General features: G+C 48.2%; 1 protein-coding gene across 5 annotated transcripts in view; it reads left to right on the plus strand.

Annotated features, from left to right (window-relative positions):
• The window catches only part of LOC133353250 (phosphatidylinositol 3,4,5-trisphosphate-dependent Rac exchanger 2 protein-like), a 220,446-nt gene that overhangs the window by 48,043 nt on the left and 148,768 nt on the right, over positions 1-23,635 (plus strand). For 3 of the 5 annotated variants that reach the window (XM_061569342.1, XM_061569344.1, XM_061569343.1), the window contains exons 8-12: positions 5,488-5,621; positions 8,092-8,240; positions 10,620-10,790; positions 14,331-14,475; positions 15,347-15,447. In XM_061569342.1, coding sequence (XP_061425326.1) covers positions 5,488-5,621; positions 8,092-8,240; positions 10,620-10,790; positions 14,331-14,475; positions 15,347-15,447 — 700 coding nt within the window. The remainder of the gene's footprint in view (positions 1-5,487; positions 5,622-8,091; positions 8,241-10,619; positions 10,791-14,330; positions 14,476-15,346; positions 15,448-23,635) is intronic. The other 2 variants (XM_061569345.1, XM_061569347.1) reach the window with 1 other exon arrangement.

A 23,635-nucleotide genomic window follows, 5' to 3' on the forward strand; every position in this document is an offset into this window, starting at 1 on the left:
TGCAAACAAAAAACATAACTCTGATAATGTGCACTGTCCTTGAAGTTGATTGGTCCACACCCGAGACAGCTTTCCTTTTGGCGTCATCTGGTCCAACCCATGTGAGACTAAGCTCTAAGGAAAGCTGTCTCGGGTGTGGACCAATCAACTTCAAGGACAGTGCACATTATCAGAGTTATGTTTTTTGTTTGCATTATGACCGCAGGTATTGTGGTCTATGTAAACATGACTCCTTGTAAAAAAGGTGTCAGTTTTGTTGCCAGATAGAAGGGTAAAAAACCAATTATCATATTTTTTACTGGCAAATGAGGTTCCAATGGTGTAAAGAGCTTCGCCGTTCGTGGGGATTTCTCGAGGGTACAAGGAGGATTCGGATTCTGACGCCGTCCGAATTTGCATCCGTGTATGTATGGTTGAACTTCTTTTGCGCAGTAGGTAGCCGACCGCGCTCATCATAAGTGCAGAGGAAGGACAGAGAACTAAAGGCTGTTTGTGCAGCCTAAACGGGAGATCAAGTGTGTACAGTTTGACCGTGTGGGAACTCAAGAGAGAAGGGGTCGTCTCATTCGCAAGAGTGACATGGGTCTCTCAAAGTGAGAAGCGGAAACGTAAAAGCTAAGAATAACAATGAGCCAAATAGAGTTGGAGCAAAAACAGCCGTGTTGCAGAAGAAATTGCAAAACGGCGCAGAAACATAAATACATATTTAATAAAATAACATTTCCCGTCACGAACGTTGGCCCAGCAAATTACTTGAAAAAAACCGTTCACAGTAAACCGTAGTTACAGAAACCTCACAATTGATTTGGGATGATTCCTGGTTTCATTGTGTAAACAAGACAAGGGACGCTCATCTAATGCACAACTTGCAAGGGAAGTTACCGAACATTAATCGACAGACATTTAAGACACCGCGCACGTTCTGAGAGAACAGGCCTGCGTCGCCCGTCGCTAGACAACGCGCCGGGGCCCAGCGGCTACACGTCCCGACTAAACGCCACGAGCAGATGCAGCGCGTGCGACGCATCTGCGTGCGACGCATCTGCGTTTGCGCAGCGGCGTGCCGCGTGTCCTCGCGTGCAAGGCTCGCCGCATTAACGTTGAGCTCGCGGGCGCGCCAGCTGGTTGTGACTGCGGCTCGTTTGTTACCACTGGGGGTGTGATAGACGCGGGGGTGTGACGGACGTGGGCGGGTGGGGTGGGGGGGCCCTTGCTTTGTACCCCTTCCCGTCAGCTCTCGCGAGCTCTCGGTGTCGCTCGCAGCCAAGACAGTCGGGGGAGGGGAGGGCCTGGTGGTGGTGGCGGTGGGGGGGGGGGTCTTTGGCACGACGGCGTTCTTGGCGATCCCGCGTACGGGCTGTGGTTTGCAGGCGGGGAAGGCGGCGAAGAACACTTCCGCTCGCTGGGCCGTCTTGCGGAGGCGGCGGAGGCGGCGGAGGCGGCGGCGGTGGTGGTGTTGGTGGCGGCAACGAGGCATCGGCTAGCCGGGCAAACGTTGATGGCCGCAATCCGCTCACGGGGGACCCGCCAACGTCCATGAAAGACAAAGAGAGAGAGAGAGGGGCGCATGAAATATCAGATACATTTGAGAACTGGCAATATGTGCCAAGCGAATGAACCTGGAAAGCAACTTAATCTCTCTGATCTCTACCTTGTCTGCATGGACAATGACAAAAGTCTCACCTGCTGCGTAGGTTGTGGTGCATATGAATGAGCTGTGAACACCGTCAAATTAAGACTTTTCGATTTATTTGTTCAACTTGGATTTTTTTTTGGCCCGGACTCAAAAGAGCTTGAAGCAGTGCTGTCTTTCCATCCCTGGCTCTGCACCAGTCGTGTAAATTCCACATTCCTATGGCAAGCGGTGGTTCTCTTTAGAGGGTATTCACTTTTGGCCTCTGTGGAAGTAAAATTTGGATAGGCCGCAGAGAGGTTGGCCTAAATTTAATGTTATAGTTTATTAAAGTTTAAAGTGTGGGTATTCCCACCACTTCCGAGACGTCTGGCCATTGTGGAAGAGTAGGCCAAATATATTACAGAGGGGCTCTCTAGAGCTCCCTCCAGCGGTGGCTCTTCCGCCAGCGGTGGCGTGAGCAGAAACATTGCAGGGCTGCACCTTAAACTTTTTTTACAATAAAGGGAACGGTTAAAGTTACTGCAGGGTACTATTATGTAATGATTGTTGCATGACGTAACTATTGTCGCGTTAATGAGACAACGTACAGAACGACCAACGTGCACCCTGCAGACATTTGAGAGAAAAGAGAAGTTTAATTCCACTAAGTGTAATAAGTTATTCCCCCCCCCCCCCCCCCCCACAACCTTCAATATGATTTACCAGAAAACTGGTTTGGGAAACCAAAAACCTCACAAGAATGCGCCATGCATCTGGAAGGAACAAAACCGTGCTTCCTTGATGCCAGGGGCGCAGTCACATGAAAAACATTCTCTGTGGTACGGAACAGGAACCCGGTGTGGTTTTGGAACTCGGCGTGTTCCGTTGGCAGTTTAAATCGTTACAAAAACTCATCGCCAGAACTGCAACGGATCACGGTTTTCTCTTGTTTCTAGAGAGTTAAAGGCCCTCTGTGCGCGACCTCTTGATTGGTCGAGCCTCCACTCGGCCGTTTGGCGCATTTGTTGCAATAATCTTACCATCTTCTTGGTTCTTTCGGTAAAGTCACGTAGAAGGGAAATAATAAAATAATAAAAAATAAAACATAATAAAATGTTTTTTTTCCCTTCTACGTGACTTTCTCGAAAGAACCAAGAAGATGAATCCCTGCAATCACGAAAGCTTTAAATCTAAATTTAATCTTACCATGTCAAGTGTTTTGAAAATCCCACAATTCCAGTTTAATTGCCACCATGCAGAAGCACATTCGATTTGCGTATTAATCTCAGAATGTTTTCAAACAAATCAGAAATAGACAGTGAGTTGTGTGTCCCCGTGTTTGTTTTGTTGAATCCTCTTCAAGCCCATCACAAGCCTCGCAAATGTCCAACATTGCCCGACATACAATAAGCCCCCACAACTGTTCTCAACCATCGGTCATCTTCTGGCTATTCACAAAGCGGCTCTCTAGCAGCAGTGTGTGCGTGGGTGGGTGCGGGTGGGGCCAAAGGCTTTCCAGTACACTGGTCTACAGTTCAATGCCGCAGTGTGTGTGCCTGCTGTCTGATGCAGCCCCAAGAGCAGCCCTGTTGTGTGATATTTGCGTGGCCATTCTCTCACGCCTGCTTACGTGTGACGTATAAGGGCCCAGGCTCTCCACTTTAAAGAGCACCATCAATTTCTCCACACCTGGATAAGTACAGGATATCGAATTAAAGCTAGAGGAAAAAAGGTGCGCTAAATAGATAATTTGCACACGCACAAAGGTCCCCCGTATAGCCTAAACTGACTGTTAGGGCAAGTGCTGTTAGTGGGCACCTATGAAGGCCGGCACGGCACGCGAAGGGGTGGGTGGCCAACACCACGCCCGGCCGCTTTTGTCTCCCCAGTGGCGATTTTTACACACCGCACTGGATACTCATTTGAGGCCGAGTCGACCTAGGGGAGGCCCAGGACCAGTTCAGATAATCGTCACTGGTTTTGGCCGTGAGTGGGAATCGAACTCGTTTCGCCAGGTTCCTAGTGCAGCGCGTTAACCGCTACACTACCCCACTCCCCAGACACACACAAGACAAAGATCCCCCATATAGCCTTAACAGACTGTAGGGGCAAGTGCTGTTAGCGAGCACCTATGAAGGTCGGAACGGTACACGAGGGGGTGGGTGGCCAACACCACGCCCGGCCACCTTTGTCTCCCGTAATGGCGACGTTTACACACCGCACCGGGGACTCATTTGAGGCCGAGTCGACCTAGGGGAGGCCCAGGACCGGTTCAGATAATCGTCACTGGTATTTGCCGTGAGCGGGAATCGAACCGGGGTCGCCAGGTTCGTAGTGCAGCGCGCTAACCGCTACACTACCGCTCCTACACACACACACAGACACACACAGACAGACACACACAGAAACACGCACGTTGTCGGCAAAACAAGTTCCCTGAGCGATGATTCTTCGTCACCACCGATGTAATGCTCATACCTGAAAATTAAGTTCAAGTTTATTTTGTTTAACCAGGTGACAACTCAAGAGACCAGGGGAAGTCTCATTTGCAAGAGAGACAAGTTTAAATTCCCCGGCATGGCTAACATCAGTGTCGACCTGACCATGGGGACTCGCCTCCCTTTCACAAGCCCGCACTGATCGGCGTGGTGAAGTATGGTCAAGCGTGGAGGGAGGAGGAGGGGCGGGAATTCATCCAGCAATACATTGACAAAAGGGACTTTACGTTTATTTCAGGCGAATGCATCGCACAGCCATGTAAAGCAGCGCCAGCAGCACCATGTATGCGTGAATGTTGAACTTATTTCGCAACCGTACGTAGCCTACCGCGGTAATCGTGCTAATCTGAAGTGCTGGCCAGACTGCATTTAAAACAAAACATTTTTCTTTATGGCCCACTGAGCTTTATAGCTCCACGCGAACTGGTTTATTGTGCGGAAATTTATAGCAGCCAAATACTCTAAACGCACATTGATTCTAAATGTGGAGGGAAAAACTGGAGGACCCGGAGAAAAATCCACGCGACCACGGGAAGAACCCACGACCACCTGCATACCAGGCGAGGTAGTGAACATCCCGACAACGCAACACCCTCAATGATGCTTCTCCCTAACGTATACACGACCACCTATTCCTCTGCCCACGTGTTCCAGCAAGAGAACTGCCGTCTTCAGAGTCTGTCTCCCGAATGCTGCTGATGTTGACCGCTCGCGGAAGGAGGGGGGGTATGGTCGTAGTTGTTGGCTGCATGTCAACCGTAAAGCAGGTCCAGCCAAGCCTCGGATGACACGTGCATTCCTGCGCGCGTGGCATCTCCCTCCTGATAATAGTTTTTTTACCCTTCTATCTGGCAACAAAACTGACACCTTTTTTACAAGGAGTCATCTTTGCATAGACCACAATACCTGCAGCCTGGCAAATGAGGTTCCAAATTTACTGGCAAATGAGGTTCCAATGGTGTAAATGCGTAACCCGAGCTCTCATACTCTGATGGTGCATTGTCTTTGAGTTGTGCGCCTTTTGGCGTCATCTGGTCCAACCCATGTGAGACTAAGCTCTAAGGAAAGCTGTCTCGGGTGTGGACCAATCAACTTCAAGGACAGTGCATATATTATCAGAGTTATGTTTTTTGTCTGCATTATGACTGCAGGTATTGTGGTCTATGCGAACATGACTCCTTGTTAAAAAGGTGTCAGTTTTGTTGCCAGATAGAAGGGTAAATAACCAATTATCATATTTTTTACTGGCAAATGAGGTTCCAATGGTGTAAATCTCTCCTTATGCGGGGACCGTGCGTTCTGCGCACACGCGCCTGCCCCGTCTCTCGAAACGAAACCCGCTGCTTTGTGTGTTTATTTTCGTGGCATCCGCAGGGTTCCAGCATCACCGACACCTGCACGGAAATGCTGAAGCAGGGCTCCCTGCTCAAGATCTCGGCCGGCAACATTCAGGAGCGCGTCTTCTTCCTCTTCGACAACCTCCTCGTCTACTGCAAGCGCAAGTCCCGGTGAGCCAGGCCCCACCGCCACCGCCGCTGTCTCCTCGACTCAAACCCGACGGCTGCTTTGCATTCTGGCCCCGGCATCTCGCGTCCTTGACGTGTTGCGCTGGTGTGGTTTAGTTCGTTTAACCCACACAATGTGTTTCCTATTTGGCTGCTGTGTAATTTGTGTGTGTGTGTGTAAGCGTGGGCCTGCGTGTGTGTACATGGGCAGCATGTAGACGCAGCTATTGAGCTGGTTGTTTTTTTATTTGCTTCATCACTTTGCTTAAAAAATTAAACGTGTTTTTTGCTTTTGTTATTTTGGTGACCTAGGTCACATTTGCAAAGATATAATCCTACCCTGGAGTTCTTCACCCGGTTAGGCAAGATAGACTTGACATCAACGGCAAGCAGTGTCTGAAACTGTTAGGAGTCTCCCCTAGGTTGACTCGGCATGAAATGAGCACCTGGTGGTGTGTAAACATCGGTGCTGGGAGACCACAGCAACCTGCTGTGGTCTTGGACCACACCACCTGCTTTAAGAGCCCTCGCCCCTATTGTCTCAGGTTAAATAGGGATTTTGTTTTGCTTTGTGTCTGTGTGTACACAATCAAGGGGGGGGGGGAGCGGTGGCGTAGTGGTCAGTGCACTTTATTACGAACCCGGAGACCTGAGTTCGATTCCCGCTCGCGGCCAATAATACCAGTTGCGATGATTTGAACCAGTCCCGGGCCTCCCCTAGATCGACTCGACCTTAATGAGCACCTGGTGTGGTGTGTAAACATTGCCACTCGGGAAACCAAAGGTGGTCGGGCATGGTGCCGGCCACCTTACCCTCTTGTGTAGTACCATGCCAGCCTTCATAGGTGCTCGCAAACAGCACTTGCCCCAACAGTCTTTGTACACAGTCATGCTTTAAAGGTGGTCGAGGTTTCAGACTTGAAGCACAGATGAACGATGTATAAGTCCAGGTATGTACCCCTTTCTTGTCAATTTTAAATAGTTGCAGAGCAATGAGGAATTACATAATCATTGTTTATTTTAATCGCTCTTCCAATGACTGCCAACAATTTTCTGTTCCAGTTTTTAAATCTCTGATGGAAACACGTGCGGGTTTAGCGGGAGTTTGGGCAAGGGCTAAAATGTGTAACGAGGGTTGTTTTGCACACATTGGGAGAGAGAGAGAGAAAAAAACTTGTCCGGGCAAGTTGAACGTAAACACTGTAAAGTTTTATGCCATATAATATTACGCGTTATACAGCGGCACCGTTAAACCGTTCCAGAGGTGGTCACAAAGTGCAAACATTATGGGCGCGTGTGAGCCCCCCCCCCACCCGTCTCGCCTTGTACTTAGGATGCTCCCAGTAAAGGCTGGGAAGAGGCCGGGTGGTTGTAGGGAGGGTCCGGGTGTTTGGAAGTTGACCACGGTTCTGTGGGGCTGTGTGCCTCTCTGTTTCGCTGCCTGCGTTTCACCACGTATGCGTGTTATTGACGGCAGCGGTAACAAAACAAATGTAGGGCCCCGGTTCTTCGTCACGTGACGACTTTATTAATTGGCTGTGTCGGGTGGAGGAGGGTGTACGACGACACGCGTTTTAACTTCTTGCGTGACCTCACCCCAAAAAAAATCTATTATGAAGCAAGTAAGCACGTTTAATACAATAAAGCGCAACTTTTTACGGGCCATGTTAATACACGGTGTTCATGCGCTGTGAGCTCCGTTGTTCAACGGTTCAGTCTTACTCCAGAACTGGATTGACGTCTTGCGCAATAAATCCCAGGGCCATGCAGTGGCAGCGAGCTGCAGTTTCATGGGCTGCCTACGACGGAGCTGCGAGGTCCAAATCGGAGAGGGACACGTCCGCCTCACTCTCCGCGCATCTCCGTCTGTCTCCCCGTGTGTGTGCGCACCTCTCTCTGTGTCCTCTGGCTGTGTCTGTCACTCAGATTGTCTCCCGCAGTCTCGCCGTGTCGCTCTCTGCCCCGCTCCGTTTATGCCTTTGTGTCAGCCTCTCTTTGTTTCTGTCTGTCTGTGTTTTCTTCTGTCTCTTCACGTCTCACCACGTTTCCGTGTCTTTCTTCTAAGTCTTATTTGCGCGTGTGTCTCTATCGCTCGGTATGTCTGTATCCATGTTTGTCTCTGTCTGTGTCCGTGTGTGGGGAGCGGTGGTGCAGCGGTTGGCGCGCTGCGCTACGAACCCCGCGACACGGGTTCAATTCCCGCTTACGGCCAACACCGGTGACGATTATCTGAACTGGTCCTGGGCCTTCCCCTAGGTCGACTCAGCCTAAAATGAGTACCGGGTGCGATGTGCAGTAAACATTGCCACTGAGGGGCGGGGGGGGGGGGGGACAAAGGCGGCCGGGCGTGCTGCTGTCCACCCCACCCCCTCGTGCGTCGTACCGGCCTTCATGGGTGTTCGCTAAGAGCACTTGCCACAATGGTCTGTCGAGGCTACTCGGTGAACCTTTGTCTTTGTCTCGGCGCGTGCAGCGTGGTGTCGGGGAAGGGCCGTCGCAAGAGCAGCACTCCGGCTCGCCGCCCGTCCCTCATCAGCAACTCGGGCTCGGACGCGTTGTACGTCTTCCGAGGGCGCATCAACACCGAGGTCATGGAGGTGGAGAACATGGAGGACGGCACAGGTGCGGCCTGCGTGCGGGATGGCAGTGGCGGCTCCGTCGCGCGACGCCACAGCGACGCTGGCTGCAGAAACACCACGCTGAGCGTTGTGCAATTCGTGTTCAAACATCGAAGCTGCTGAGAGGATTCTGTGGCGCTCGTGCCGTTCTTGTAGCGCCAAAGGCTGTCGCGGAGGTGCGGCGGCGTTTCGCTTCTCCCAAATTCTTCCCCACCATCTGTTTCCTCGCTCTTTTTACAGAGTTCTGTGTTGTTGAACCTTCAATTCGGCATCTCCATCTCTTTTTAAATCCTGACATTTGGCACACAGACTCGTTGTGCGTGACAATTTATTTTCGTGAAATTTTTTTTCCAAACTTTTACACTTTTTAGGAAAAAATAAATTATATTTAATTACCAATTGCTTAATGGTGGCAGGCAATCATCTGACCCATAGGTGGCAGCCATCTCACGCCAGAGGACGAGAGGACTCTAGCCGCCACGCATATAAAGGATTTATAGTAAAAAACTTAGTTTTTACGGGTACATTTTTTAGAATTCTCCTCTTCCTCAGCTCGCCTTCTGTGCTCTCCCTCCCTCGCCACCTCGACTGCCCGCGGTCCCCCAGACGGACGGGAGACCCTCTGTCGGTCACAGCGTGCTCGCATTCGTACGCTCCGTCCAGTTGCTTTCGGGGAGGTCGACGCGGCCGTGCCCATTGTTCCGACATCTGCGCGACGGGGGGGTCCCCCTGTCCCATTGGTGCCACCGACGTGCTCCGTACGGCGTCTCGCGACTGCGAGCGCATTTGGGAGCCGTGAATTCCAAATTGGCATTGTTTGGTATCCATCCCATGAGTCCTTCCTACTCCACGTTCATTAGCGTTGTCCGTCCTCCATGTGCCCGTTTTGCAAAGCCACGGATGACGACGGTGTCGTTGTGTGCGCGTCTGTCCGTGCTGCGGTGAATGCAGCCGTTTCCTCTTCCTTGTGGCCATCCCCAGTCGGCCGCCTGATGTTCTCAGCACTTCTGCAATTATACCCCGTGTCTTCACCCGAATGAGAATCGCGCAAAAACCCGACAAGTACACATTGCAATCTGAACCGGGGGAGCGAAAAAAAACTGTCCTCCCTCGTTTCTCGTTAATGCTCTTGTACGGCCTGATCGTAAACCTGACTGCATCGTTATGATTGCGCATAGTTGCACTTGCGGGAGTGCACAACCCAGGGTTCCATCAATTGTTCCTCATAGCGTGGGTGGCACCTCCGTGTCCCACGTCGCCACAACCTCGCGAGCTGCAAATACGGGAATTCAAATTTGGTGTGAGCAAACTGCAATGGAGCAGTAGCTCTGTACGTTTCCTTTCAGTTGTTAAGTTACGTGTTTGTTTTTGAAAATTTAAATATAAAAAATCATATATCACGACGTTTCGATCGCAACACAAAGCGGTCGTCCTCAGGCTGGAAAAAATAATAGTTTTGATTGCACCGTGCCGTCCATTGCAGTATGGTTGCATGCCGTTGCACCCAATCGAGTCTGCCTCTACATTTGGCGATCTTCATTTACGTGACATGTAGGCACTGTTTATATGTCACAACGCTGTGGGCGGTGTTGTTATGTTATTCGGTACGTATTTATGATTTTATCGGTGGCGATATGTGTGTTTTATTTATGTGTTTTGTTGCTTACAGTAAGCGTCTGTGTATGTGTGCGGGTGATTGATAATGCTTGTATGCATGTACGTGTGTGTGATTATTTTTCTAATTTTCCATACTTACACCGTCCTTTGCACTCTGCTGCATTAGTGTTCCACCTCGGACAATGGTTCGCGATCGATGTTGTGTAATCCAGTGCAGGGCAATGCAATCACATCCCACTAATTGCACACCAGCGTTGCGTAGTGCATCTAAGCTTTTAACAGCGTGAGCCCAATTCACACGCCGGACGATGTTCGATTTTTGGCAAGAAACGTGACGATTGCCGACCATCCCCATCGCCGACAATGCGTCAGATCACCAAGCCGGCGCTTGGTCCATTTGGTGAGATGTTGAATCTCGGTATAACAGAACGTACGGTAAAACGCTACGCGTGTGTGCGCGTGTGCGTGCGTGCGCGTGTGTGTGCGCGTGTGTGCGCGTGTGTGTGCGCGTGTTCATGCGTGCGTGTGCGCGTGTGTGTGTGCATGCGTGTGTGCGCGTGTGTGTGCGCGTGTGTGTGTGTGCGTGTGTTCATGCGTGCAAGTGTGCGCGTGTGTGTGTGCGCGTGCATGTGCGTGTGCGCGTGCATGTGCGTGTGTGTGTGCGCGTGCATGTGCGCATGTGTGTGTGTGCGTGTGTGCGTGTGTGTGCATGTGTGCGCGTGTGTGCGCGTGTGTGTGTGCGCTGGGCTGTTCTTGGCACCCGTAGCCGACTTCCACAGCAGTGGGCACACGGTGAGCAACGGCTGGAAGATCCACAACACGGCCAAGAACAAATGGTTCGTGTGCATGGCCAAGAGTCCCGAGGAGAAGCAGGAGTGGCTGGACGCGATACTGCTGGAGCGCGAGTGCCGCAAGAGTGAGTGTCGTCGTCATCACGGTAACGAGGCAGTTTGGAACGGGGGGCCCCGGCAAACGCGACTTTGGAAGTCGAGGAGCGCCCGGTGCTTAGCTTGAGCCGGACCGGGTCTGGAACACTTGCAGTTTTCCAAGCTCGTGAGAAGCAAAAAAAAAACTAACTGCGGTATTTGCGTCAAACGTCCCAATTAGGCCGCCACTTCAAAAAAGAGGCTGTGAGACCCACAGAGGTAATTTATTTAGGTAAAGTCACGTAGGTAAAAAATTTAAATGAATAAAAGTAAAATAACAAATAAAATCACGACGTTTCGGAGGCAACACAACACGATAGCTGTATCAAGTGATACAGCTTTCGTGCTGTGACGGTTCCACCTGAAGACGGAGGCTTGTGTTGCCTCCGAAACGTCGTGATTTTTATTTTATCACTTGATACAGCTATCGTGCTGTGACGGTTCCACCTGAAGACGGAGGCTTGTGTTGCCTCCGAAACGTCGTGATTTTTATTTTATTTTTATTTAACTTTTATTAATTTTAAATTTTTTACCTACGTGACTTTACCGAAAAAACCTAAGAATATGAATTCTTGCAGTCACGAAAGCTTCAAATCTAGAAGTAATTTATTTTATTTTATTGTTTTGTTGAGCTCCAGAACTATGTTCCAGTGGCTGCTTAATTTCAGCCGGAAAAGTCCGGAAGGCTCTTCCGAGAACGATTTGGCACGTCACATACAATCCCGCCTCCAACCATTCTTATTTATTTTCACGAATCGGTACGTAAGATTATGAGAACATAGGGTACAGGAATTCTAAGATAGTGATGAGTAGACGTGCCCTGTGCTCGGGGTAGTCTAGTACCTTGCGTCGATAAAATCTACACCCAAACCAAGCCAGCCTAGGAATGTTCTGGAAAATATCGAGTGAAAAATAATGCCCTACTTACTAGCGAATGGCTCCCGGTGATTATTGGTTAATTTACAGATAGGATGCATGAAGTTCACTCCTCTCTTTCTCATAGATAAGAGAAGCTCCGACTGTACCTTAGTTTGACTGTACTGAGCCTACTGTTCTTGCGCTACTGTAATTAAAAGGTTACCTTCATAATCAACGTTTTTGGGTTTAGATCGCGTTATTTATAAATGTGTCGTAACCCTCCACCACCCGACACGGCCAATCAGTAAAAAAGTGTCACGTTGACAAAAGACAAATAGTTCACTGCTTTAGCCCACCGGTGTGTTGAAGCGTGAAACCACAACAATTTACAATTTGAGTACGACGTTTCGCTGGTAATTGCATCCAGCATCATCGGGCAATTCGCCAGAATTATGAATAATATTGGTCGCGAAAGCCTACGCGGTAAAGGTTACCTTATCACCAGAATTAGCATTTGCGTCGTAGGGACTCAAGCGTACCATGATTTTTGTCCAATCGTATCATGGGTATGTCTAAGCCACATCTAAAGCGGTTGGGGGTGACTGGACACTCACGTCACCCACCGTGATTGGTAGTCGAAGGGGGACCTGAGCTCTTACTGCAGGACGTGCTGTGCAGGACGAATCCCGCCCTCTGCAGTGGTGGTACACGTGGGTAAAGCCTATGGTGGGAAGTTGTGCTTTTTGGGTCATGGCTCGTTGAGTAAATGATCTCGAATTCCCCCCGGGTGGTGTGTAAATTTAGCTCCGTGGCACACGAAGAACTGCCTCGCTTGCGTTGAAATGTACAAGATTCATGTTTTGGGCTGTGCTCAAAAATCAACTCTGGAATATCCGTAGCACAATTTGTATCACTTACTTTTATGTGGCAGCAGTTGATTGCATTTTTTTTTTTAACCAGTTGCTTATAACAGCCTAACCAGTGCTGTGTGTATTATGACATCAAGTGTTTTATGGAATATTCATGCAAATGGAGGAGTTGTAAAACCAAATTTGCAATTTCCAAAGGGCAATACTCCTCCCGATTTAATGTCTCTGATAAATTACAATGGGCCATACTTTGACCTTAGTGGTATAACTGCTGAACTTGTGTGCATTTTAATGAGTCACTGCTGCTAAGCATGTGTGTGTGTGTGTGGAGTAGTGCCATAGCATTCAACATTACGATGACTTCCATGTGTAGCAAAAGCAACGATTGGTATTTCAGTCTTGCGAGAGCCTGCCCTCAATCAATTCAAGCCAAACTTAGTAACTTAAACAATATGTTAACATTAGCACTGGGAAGACAAAGGCGGCCAGGGGGATGTGGGGGTGGCTAAACTATCCCCGGCATGCGGACCTTCTGGCCTTAACAGGACGCTGACAATAAAATAAGAAAATCCACTCATCAAAGAACTAAGTACTGTCATTTCAATGGTTCCCAGTGGTTATTGGTTAGTTTGCTAATTTTTTACTTTATTTTATTTTACCAGGGAAGGTCCACTGAGCTATATAGATATTTTTCAGAAGCGACCTGGCCACAAATGATAGCGTCTTATCATGCGGAAATGTTAAAGACTTCAAACGCCTGTTTCTAAATGGGGAGGGAAAAACCGGAGGACCCGGAGAGAAATCCACGCGACCACGGGGAGAACATGAAAATCCAATTATACAGGCGTCAGGGTTTAGATCGAGCCCACGACCTCTTGTATACCAGGCGAGGTAGTTAACATATCACCACGGCGGTGTCCCCTTACAAATAAGGATATGTGAAGTTCACTCCTCACTCTGTCATGGACAATAGCAGCTCTACTGTACTCTAAAATACAAAGCCATCTTTGTATTGTACCCAGAGGTCACTCGCGATTGCACTGAAAAGCCAAGGTGTGGTGTGCCTGCCCGAGTAGAGACCGGCGATCCGGGAGCCAGAGTTGATGCCGCTGGCGGATGCCAGGCCTTGGTCGAGAAGCTGACCCCGTGACCCGATTCGGTTCGGGAAAAGCGGGCCAATATCGATTGACTTACGTGTTTGTTTAGCAAAGGTCCGACGTGCATCCGGGAGAACGAGAGCAACGGCAGTGCCTGCTGTAGACTAGGGCTGAACGATTAATCGATTTCAAATCGAAATCGCAATTTGAAACGATGCGATGAGCAAATCGCAAAGGCTGCGATTTTTTTTCTTATTGGAATTGTTTCATTATTTATTATTATAATAACTTTATTTATTTTACTTAACAATTGTTCTATGTTTGATTGTTCTATTTCAATTTTTTTTTATTAATACATATGAGAAGCAATTCATATATTTTAAGTTGTCATCCTTGCATTAGAATATATAGAGTAGTTCACATTGTGATGGTATCAAGTGGTAATGCTCCATCACATGTTTTAAATCTGTTACACAGTGAATATTGAACTGAAGCTTGACTTAAACATGTTTTTTTCGCAAATCAAATCGCAATCGCAATATCTGTCAGAAAAATCGCAATTAGATATTTTCCCCAAATCCTTCAGCCTGTAGATCTCGTCTTGTGCGGGGGCTCTGTCACTGGGCACGATTTCTCCCGGTTGTCTACGACGCTGACGGAGAGAGGAGAGAAGGGGGTGGGGGTGAGAGACGTTTGCGACGGTTGTCCCTGCTCTTCTCCGCGGTAGGCATGAGGCTGGGCATGGAGAGAGACACGTGGATGCTGGTGTCGGAGAAGGGAGAGAAGCTCTACCACATGATGAGCATGCAGGCCGGCCTGGTGCGCGACCGCAAGAAGAAATTCGCCACGGTGCCCAAGTGCTTCCTCGGCAGGTGGGGTCCTGGTGACATTGCTTCGCGTTGCGTTGAACCCCTTCGGCGAGAACTCTCCGAGTGGCCCGGGTCAAATCGTGTCGCCATTTGTGTGCGAGAGCACGGTCCGGTTGCGGAGCTTCTCTGGGTAAAGTCACGTAGAATGGAAATAATAAAATAATAAAAATAAAACATAATGAAATAATTCTCACGACGTATCGGCCACAACGCAAGCAGCCGTCCTCAGGTGAAGAACAGGTCTGTCGGGGAGACAGTGTCTGAATGAAACACCACCAGGCTTGGAGCATATATTTAAGCTGGGTTGGAGGTGGAAGAAGAGCGCCTTGACAAAAGAATTTGCATATCAAGAGGAATTTAGCATATTTATGGGAAATGCGGAGGAGGTGGGCGGGGGTTTCAAAGTCATATTATGCCCGTGCATTATGCAGGATTAGCAGCATCAAAGGGAGGGGATAGGGGGGTATCATTAACAAAGGGAAGGAATGTTAATAATATGTAGCTGCCCAGCTTATATATACGCTCCAAGCTTGGTGGTGTTTCATTCTTCACCTGAGGACGGCTGCTTGCGTTGTGGCCGAAACGTCGTGAGAATTATTTTATTATGTTTTATTTTTGTTATTTTATTATTTCCATTCTACGTGACTTTACCGAAAGAACCAAGAAGATGAATACAGGTTTTATTATGGGTGATATTGGATGATATCATCCATTTAAGAAGTGTTGGCAACAGTACGCCTTGGTGCTCCGTGCTTGCCTCAATAAGTGCTTGTGAAACAGCACTTGTCCCCAACATTCCCGTTGAAGGCTACATGAGGAGAGGGGGGGGGGGGGGGATCTGTCTGTCTGTCTGTCGCGCGTTTCTTGCACACAGTGAGTTTGTATCGTGGCTCAAGGACGTGGGAGAGATCAGCAAGCGGGAGGAAGGCGTCAACCTGGGCCAGGCCCTGCTGGAGAATGGCATCATACACCACGGTGAGATCCCCACACACCTCCATTCTCCATCTCCACATTACGTTTTTAAAAAGAAAATTGTATGTTGAACTTCTTTTACACTGCACGTAGCCAACTGTGCTAATCGGTGGTGTGGGAAACAACAACAAACTCAACTCAAAAATCAATCCCAAAGAAATTGGTTTTCAAATCACACCATTCTGGGTCTCTTCAGCAGAGACGGTACTGTTAATTCAATATCGCTTGGTTAAGAGATCCAGCAAGCCTGGAGACCCAGAAAATTGAAACCCAGGGGATTAAAAACAGGCCCAGAGTTTGCTTGTTTTAAACCATTGAACAAATGCTGCTTGATCATGTTGGTTCCGTAAAGTCAGTCAGCCAATCGACACAAAAGTATGTTTTATTTCCTTTTGCCAATAATAATCCACAGAGATGGTGTACACAGTGAGTCTTGTGTTCGAACACGCAGTTCATTGTGGTACGAATTCACTTTACCAGGACGCCATGCTCGTCGCTGCACGGGTATTGTTTGAAGTTGCTGTTTCATTGAACTTTGAAACAAACAAACAAAAAGCACGGCTTCATTTAAAATGATGTCTTTTACCGTCACTCGGAAACAAAAACAGAGAAACGCTCGAAATCGTTTTGGCCTGACTGGGTGACCTCAAGGAAAAATATTGTTGTTTAGGGAAAGAAGGTTCTCAAATATTGCGGGAGAGGGTAGGTGTGGGTTTGGGTGGTCAGTAGTGATGCCAGGTGACGTGGAGGGGGGGGGGGGGTTGAACACAATGAGACGCATTGAGTGTCTCCGGTGTTTGAAGACCTACGGACGAGCGAAGGTGCAGCACCGCAAGTGCCAGCTCGTGCCACCGCTCGCAACAGGGCCTCCACTCGAGGCCTGCTCTGGAGATTTCCCCTCCGGAGGGTATTTGGCCTACTCTTTCACGCCGCTCACCGGATGTCTTCGAAGACGGTGCGAGAGCACCCACGCCTCACCCCACCACACGCGGACATTCGTAGCGACTGTGCGGTGCGACCCGTGGTTACGCCAGAGGCGGGGCGATAGGGAGGAGGCGCTGTGGGTCGTGTGGGTGGTGGGGATTTAATAAACATGCACCCGTTGTTTCACCTCCACTGCCATGAGATTGAAGTGGCAACCATCTGGATTGCGAGTCCCACCCTGCTGACTATTTACACCACGACGGCATCACCCTCTGCATCAGCATCGGTGCACCGTGGCCCGTTCACGCTGCGCAGTGCCTCTTACCGCAGGGTGACGTCACCGCGTGAATGCATTGATTATTATTGAACAGTGGTCGGTGTGATCCACATCTGTGCCCTCTGTGCGCAAAGCACTTAGGAGACCTTGAGCTGTTTCCATACTTCTGTGAGCTGTGGTGGTGGTGGGGGGGGGGGGGGGTGGATGGCACATTGAAGAGTTGAAGATTTCAGTTCTCATCATCATCATCAGACGTGGTCAATCCACTGCGGGATGAAGGTTTTTCCGTGCTGTTGCCACCGCTGACAATCGTGGCTTCGAAATCGACGGTGTGGCCGCCGCAAGTACAATCACATTTTACAGGAGTCGCACGTCTCCCGAGTCTAAAGTTCCAAGCCTGTAAAAATACTTCTTTGTTGACCCATCCTGCTGTGGATGAACGTCATTCTGCAAAATGTAAGGATGACGTCGCCGGTGACTTTGGCTGCGTTTCCTTTTCGCCATTCCAACTCTTAAACTGTGAACTTTATTTTGTTTTGCCAGGTAAGGCCCCACTGAGCTACGCAGCTCAACGAAGTGGCTTATCGCGTGGACATTTATCGCAGCCAAATACTGTAATCTCTCCGGTAGGCAGTTTTGTGATCATCAACCAGTTTAAAGCGTAGGCTTTCGCGACCAATATCATTCATAAGAGGTTTTTTTTGGGTTAGATCGCGTAAATATGTAAATGAGTCGTTAAAACCCGCCACCACCCGACACAGCCAACTAGTAAGGGTTCAAATCTAGAATTAAGAAATAGTAAGGGTTGTCACGTAAACAGAGCATGCCAATTCGTCACTAGTACAGCACACTGGTGTGTTGAAGAGCCAAGCCACAACATTTACAATCTGAGTACGACGTTTCTCCAGTAATTGATGAAGCTAGTTGTAATTACTGGCGAAACGTCGTTCTCAGATTGTAAATGTTGTGGCTTGGCTCTCCAACACACCGGTGTGCTGTACTAGTGACAAATTGGCCACGTTCTGTTTACGTGACGACCCTTACTAGTTGGCTGTGTCTGGTGGTGGCGGGTTTTAACGACACATCTATAGATTTACGCGATCTAACCCAAAAAAATTCCCTATGAATCATCAACCACCACGCAGCCAGTGTCAGGTGTCTTCACAATTTGACAGGAAGGAATTGCATTACTTACAAGAACATGTTTGCAATTAAGCTTTGTGACTAACGAATTTTGGGCTGGCAGCCAAGGGTGGCCAGGGGTATGGAGTGGGGGGGGGAGAGTTACCCCACCCCTAGCAAATCATCCTCCCCTTGCGTCCCAAGCAACCCAGACACAGAGGAACACGGGACTAATGGGAAAAGAAAGAGCGGCCACCCCCTCCCCCACCACACACAGCCGTCCTGACAGCTGATTTTGTGAACCAATACGTGTGTTTTTTGCCCGATGGCTGAAAGAGGTGATGTTAAAGGCAAGTCCAATTCGCCGGTCAACTGCGTTCGGCTTTTGCCCGGACGGACGGTCAGCCCGATTGCACGCGCTCCGTTCGGCCGGTTTGTGTTCGCAGGGTTGATCCGTCTGCCTTTCCCCCACGTGTTTGGTCTTAGTCGAGGCCAGTGTTTGTAATTAAGTGATTAGGGCCTTCGCTTGTGAGCCACCAAACGCTTCACCTCGAATTAATAACGCATTGGCCAAGTTTTTTTTGTTGCTTTGATTCAGCGTCATATTGAAATGAGTTTCATATTGCAGGTCCCCTGATTAAACACTTGCACATCTAGCCAATTCAATTCAATTTAAATTTCTTTTCATCAACGGACCGGATTTTACATCGGTTGACACTAAAACGCACGTACACGCATGCACACCAAAGAATCAATTTTCACCCGGTTGCACAATTGAGGCAACTGTTGATGACAGAACAAGGGGTCCGATGACCAGGGCCGGATGAAGGCACGGGGGCTTTAGGGGCCTCCGTGAGCTGGAAGGGCCTTCAGAGATGAAGTGAAAAGTGATTTCACTCGTGAATGCTGAATTTTATTTGTTAGCCTTGTGAACATGAATTTTATTTTTCTTCAACTTTGTTTTCATTTTGATAATATTACTGGGGGCGGGATAGGGGGCCTGCAATATCTTAATCCGGCCCTGCCTATGACCGGCACTCCTGGCCACCTTTGCCTCGTGCTTTGCTCTTGGCCGAGTCGACCCTGCGGGAGGCTCCTGCCAGACATACACTCGATGTCGCTGCTGTGTTGAGCTGCGCGTTTACATGAAAGTATGGTCGGGGCGGGCACATTAATGTCTGGCTCTGTAAACTCTTGCGAAGTATGTGATTTAGCGAGCACCTATGATAGCCGGCATAGCACATACCATTCCAGGCTACCTCTGTCTTACCAGTTCTTACGCTTACAAAGCATACCAGGTACTCATTTAAAGCTTAGTCGACCTATGGGAGGCCCGGGACCTGTTCAGATTTTCGCTACTGTTATTGGGAGTGAGCGGTAATCGAACTCGGGTCGCCAGGTTTGTAGCGCAGTTCTGTAAGCACTACACTCAGTTCCTCTATACACTTACACCCATACACACACACATTGTATGAAGCAACACACAAAGACAGAGATCCCCCGTATAGCCTGTAACAGACTGCTGGGGCAAGTGTTGTTAGTGAGCACCTATGAAGGCCGGCACGGCACAGAAAGGGGTGGGATAGCTAGCGCCACATCTGACCACCTTTGTCTCCCGAGTGGCGATGTTTACTCATCACACCAGGTACTCATTTGTGGTTGAGTCGACCTAGGGGAGGCCCAGGACCGGTTCAGATAATCGTCACTAATCCTGCCCGTGAATGGGAATCGAACTCGGGTCGCCGGGTTCGTAGGGCAGCGCAATAACCGCTACACTAAGGCTCCTACAGCAACACAAAGACAAAGATCCCCCGTATACACACACACATTTGCTCACATCAACACACACTTAGGCACATAAACACACTCGTGTACAGCAACACACTTTTACACACACATACATAAGTGTGCATCAGCATAGACTTGCATGCACAAATACCTGCTCATCAACGCATGCTTACACGCGGACATGCACACATATGTTCATGTGGTCATTATTTGAAGAAGGGAAGACAGAAGGAATTTAATTATGCAAGCACCAGCATTTCCTGGTGCACTCAACCACTCAACACCAAAGTCATCTCTCTCAATCCCTTGGCCGGTGCTCTGAGAAAAATTAATGCAGTCTCACCGGCTGGGTTTTTGTTGCGAGCCATCTGAGGTCTTCAAACTCCCCGGCATTAGCTCCAAAGGGAAATGAAGGGAAGAAAAAATCATTAATGCTAACAGATGCTTCGACTGCTGCAGCTCTTAAGAGTTTGGCCACATTCTGCCAGATTTGCTGCGTATGCATATATTAATTAGCCTGATTCCACAAAGTTTTTGCTCCGTGCTTAATTGTTACTCCATTAATGAATTCCTCTTCCGTAATTTTAATTGCTTAATCACAGTAGTAATCGGTTTTTACCCTTTTAACTGGTACAAAATCTGACACCTTTATACAAGGCATCATGTTTGCAATAACCTCAACACAAGAAGTCAAAATGCAAACAAAAAGAAACAACTCTGATGATGATAATCATAGACAGCTGTCTCGGATGTGGACCAATCAACTTCAATGACAGTGCATATCATTATCATCATCAGAGTTGTTTCTTTTTGTTTGCATTTTGACTTCTTGTGTTGAGGTTATTGCAAACATGATGCCTTGTATAAAGGTGTCAGATTTTGTACCAGTTAAAAGGGTAAAAACCTATTACTATATTTTGCCACTGGTAAAGGAGATCTCATAGTGCTTAATCACAGTTTTTTTTATGTAAGGAATTGACCCCGTGTTATTTTCTCGTGCACTGATCACATTTGTTGAGCTTAGTGTCAGTCTGCTGCTGCTGCTAATGTTGTTTCCACCGTGGATGTGTTGATTCGCTACCACCCTGTAAAGTCCATGAATTGTTCGCGATGGACCGCCGTGATTCTTTTCCAAGAATTGATTTTTTTTCTTTTTGGTACCGTTGCCTTTGTGCAGTTTTGTTTTTGTGCCATTAGCCCTGAATGTTAGCGTATGCGTGGCTATTCTCTAAGTGCTTTGATTTCCACTCACACGCGCACGCACAGATACTCAAACGGTATGTCGCCGCAATGCATAAAATTATTCACTACTATTGACTCTCAGCTCAAGATACGGCCGACAAATTCGCTCATTACAGAACAACTTTTTACAGATTCCTTGAATCGTATCGGGGTCCCGAATTCCTGAATCGCGACAACTCATTGCATAGCAATCAGAATTAAATGGAGCAAACGTTGCCTTCCTGACACACGTCTTGATTATAATCGGCGAGGTTGTTTTTTGTCTCCCCGGGTCACTGTTTCCCCCCCCCCCCCCCAGGCCTATTTAAGGAAATGCAAATGCGAAGTTGTTGCAAGCAAGCTCGGGTTGGCTTCGTCATCGCGTTGCCAACGTTATTGCAGCCGCAAAAAAGAAAGTGTCGCAGGGTTTAAACCGACTGCTCGGGAAAGAACGCTCCAGACGTTGACAGAGTTAACGGTTACAGAGTAAAAAAAAAAGCCGTGGCATTTGCTTAACCTTCCGCTCCGCCGCCCCCCCCCACACACACTCTGGCTCCTCCGCAAAAAGCTGCCCAGGCCCTAACGTTTGACAGCTTCAGAGCCATCGTGTTGCTGCTACTTTAGCCCGTGTTTAAACTTTAAGCACCGCAGCCTAAATAACTGTCCTGAATTATTTAAACTCCTCCGCTTATTCGGGCTCAAGGATTCGCATCTGTCTCCGCGTTTTGGCGTGTCGCGTAAGCAACGCTCAGTCGAGGAAGTGTGTGTCTGCATTTGCGCTGGTGGTTTGAGGTTAACGCACTTCCCAATGGTTCGAGCCATCTGGGTTCAAAGCTTAGCCATGAATAATGCTGGCACCAATGAAAAATAGCATTCATACTTAAGAGCCCTTAACTGGGTCAACTTGAAATGTAATGGTGGCAGCAGCACACGGCTGTGATCCATTTGAGTTTGGGGTTTTAATTTTACCAGGTAACGCCCACCGAGCTATACAGCTCTTTTTCAAAAGCGATGTGGCCACACATGGTCGCTCAATGGAGTGGCTCATCAGGTGGAAATGTATAGCAGCCAAATGCTCTCAGCGCATGTTTCTAAACGTGGAGGGGAAAACCCGAGAAAATCCACGCGACCATGGGGAGAACAAGCAAACTTCAAACATACAGCATGCGTCAGGGTCGGGATTGAACCCGCGACCTCCTGCATACCAGGCGAGGTGGTTAACAGCTCCTAGTCACCGTGGTGCCCCAGTGCTCTGGAGGCCGAGGGCTTTGTGGATGAACGTCCGTTTTGTGAAACTCCCAGACCCCCTTGGCCTGTGAGGTGGCCAGAAGATGGCAGTCTAGCAAGTGGTCCTGTCAACCCAAGCTGTGTGGACCTTTGTTTTCCTCTTTAATGTACTACAAAGGGCATGGGTGGTTCCACCAACACGGACTCAAAAAGCCCCTCAGTTCTAGATTTGAAGCTTTCGTGACTGCAAGGATTCATATTCTTAGGTTTTTTCGGTAAAGTCACGTAGGTAAAAAATTAAAATTAATAAAAGTAAAATAAAAATAAAATAAAAATCACGACGTTTCGGAGGCAACACAAGCTTCCGTCTTCAGGTGGAACCGCCTCCGAAAGGGAAGCTTGTGTTGCCTCCGAAACGTCGTGATTTTTATTTTATTTTTATTTTACTTTTATTAATTTTAATTTTTTACCTACGTGACTTTACCGAAAAAACCTAAGAATAAAAAGCCCCTCAGCTTTTACACGGGCACAACATCTCTCCTGCCAGATCATAAGCAGAGTGTGTAAGCAGAGTTTCACTGTCATGCTGTTTTTAGTGTTCCACGTGGCTGCAAAAATCTAATATTTGATTTTGCAGCAGAATTTGAATTTTGATCGTGAGCTCATATCCCATTTGGATTTGACGCCAACCATCATCATAATACCTTAGGGGTTAATAACAAAAATAGCATAATCCTGTGAGGGCTGCATTAATTTTAGTTAGAGGTGGTCGACAATGATTTATGTTGTTGTCATTAAGGAGATGCTGGTATCTGCCATGTGAATCTAAACTTTCCACTATTAAATTTAGATTTAAAGCTTTCGTGACTGCAGGGATTCATCTTCTTGGTTCTTTCGGTAAAGTCACGTAGAAGTGAAGTAATAAAATAATAAAAATAAAATATTATATTATTTTATTATGTTTTATTTTTATTATTTTATTACTTCCCTTCTACGTGATTTTACCGAAAGAACCAAGAAGATTTCCACCATTAGATCAGCCAGAGCTAGGACTAAAGATGAGCACGTGTTTCTGGGTCGTATTTGTGTCCGTGCACGGGTTGTGCAAATGACCCGACAAGTTTGGAAATACCGTAACGGGAAAATGGCATTCAGGTCAAACCTGTCCCGCACATCAACCTGCAAAAAAAAACATAGCATTGTTGTCTCGTTCGGTCACCGTCGCCATGAAAACACAGATTTTACCACCAGGGCCAGCGAGCCTCCATTGTCTGGCCCATTTGGCTCACCGCCGTCACGCATTGTTTCGGGAAAACCTCCTTCCCGTGCAATCTCGGAGGGGTCGTCCCAGCCACGCACGCGCTGCTATTGAGCCTCACCCATTGGCACTACGTTATTTTGCGTCGTAATGGGAAAAATGTAATTACAATTCGCGAGTTGTGTTTAAAAAAAAAAACATTTTACGACTCATGAGCAGCGCACGTGTTTGCAGTTTGCGGATGACGCTCAAGAATGAACACTTTAAACTTGGACCGTTGTGCCGTTACGTAATCCGTTGTGGGCAAAGCCATGTGACAACCTCTACCGCCACTCGTTGATGCTTCAGCAGTTGCATGATCTTTGCCTGTGTGA

The sequence above is a fragment of the Lethenteron reissneri genome, chromosome 43 (assembly GCF_015708825.2).
Source record: "Lethenteron reissneri isolate LAM-NWPU_2019-01 chromosome 43, ASM1570882v1, whole genome shotgun sequence".
Taxonomy (NCBI): domain Eukaryota; kingdom Metazoa; phylum Chordata; class Hyperoartia; order Petromyzontiformes; family Petromyzontidae; genus Lethenteron; species Lethenteron reissneri.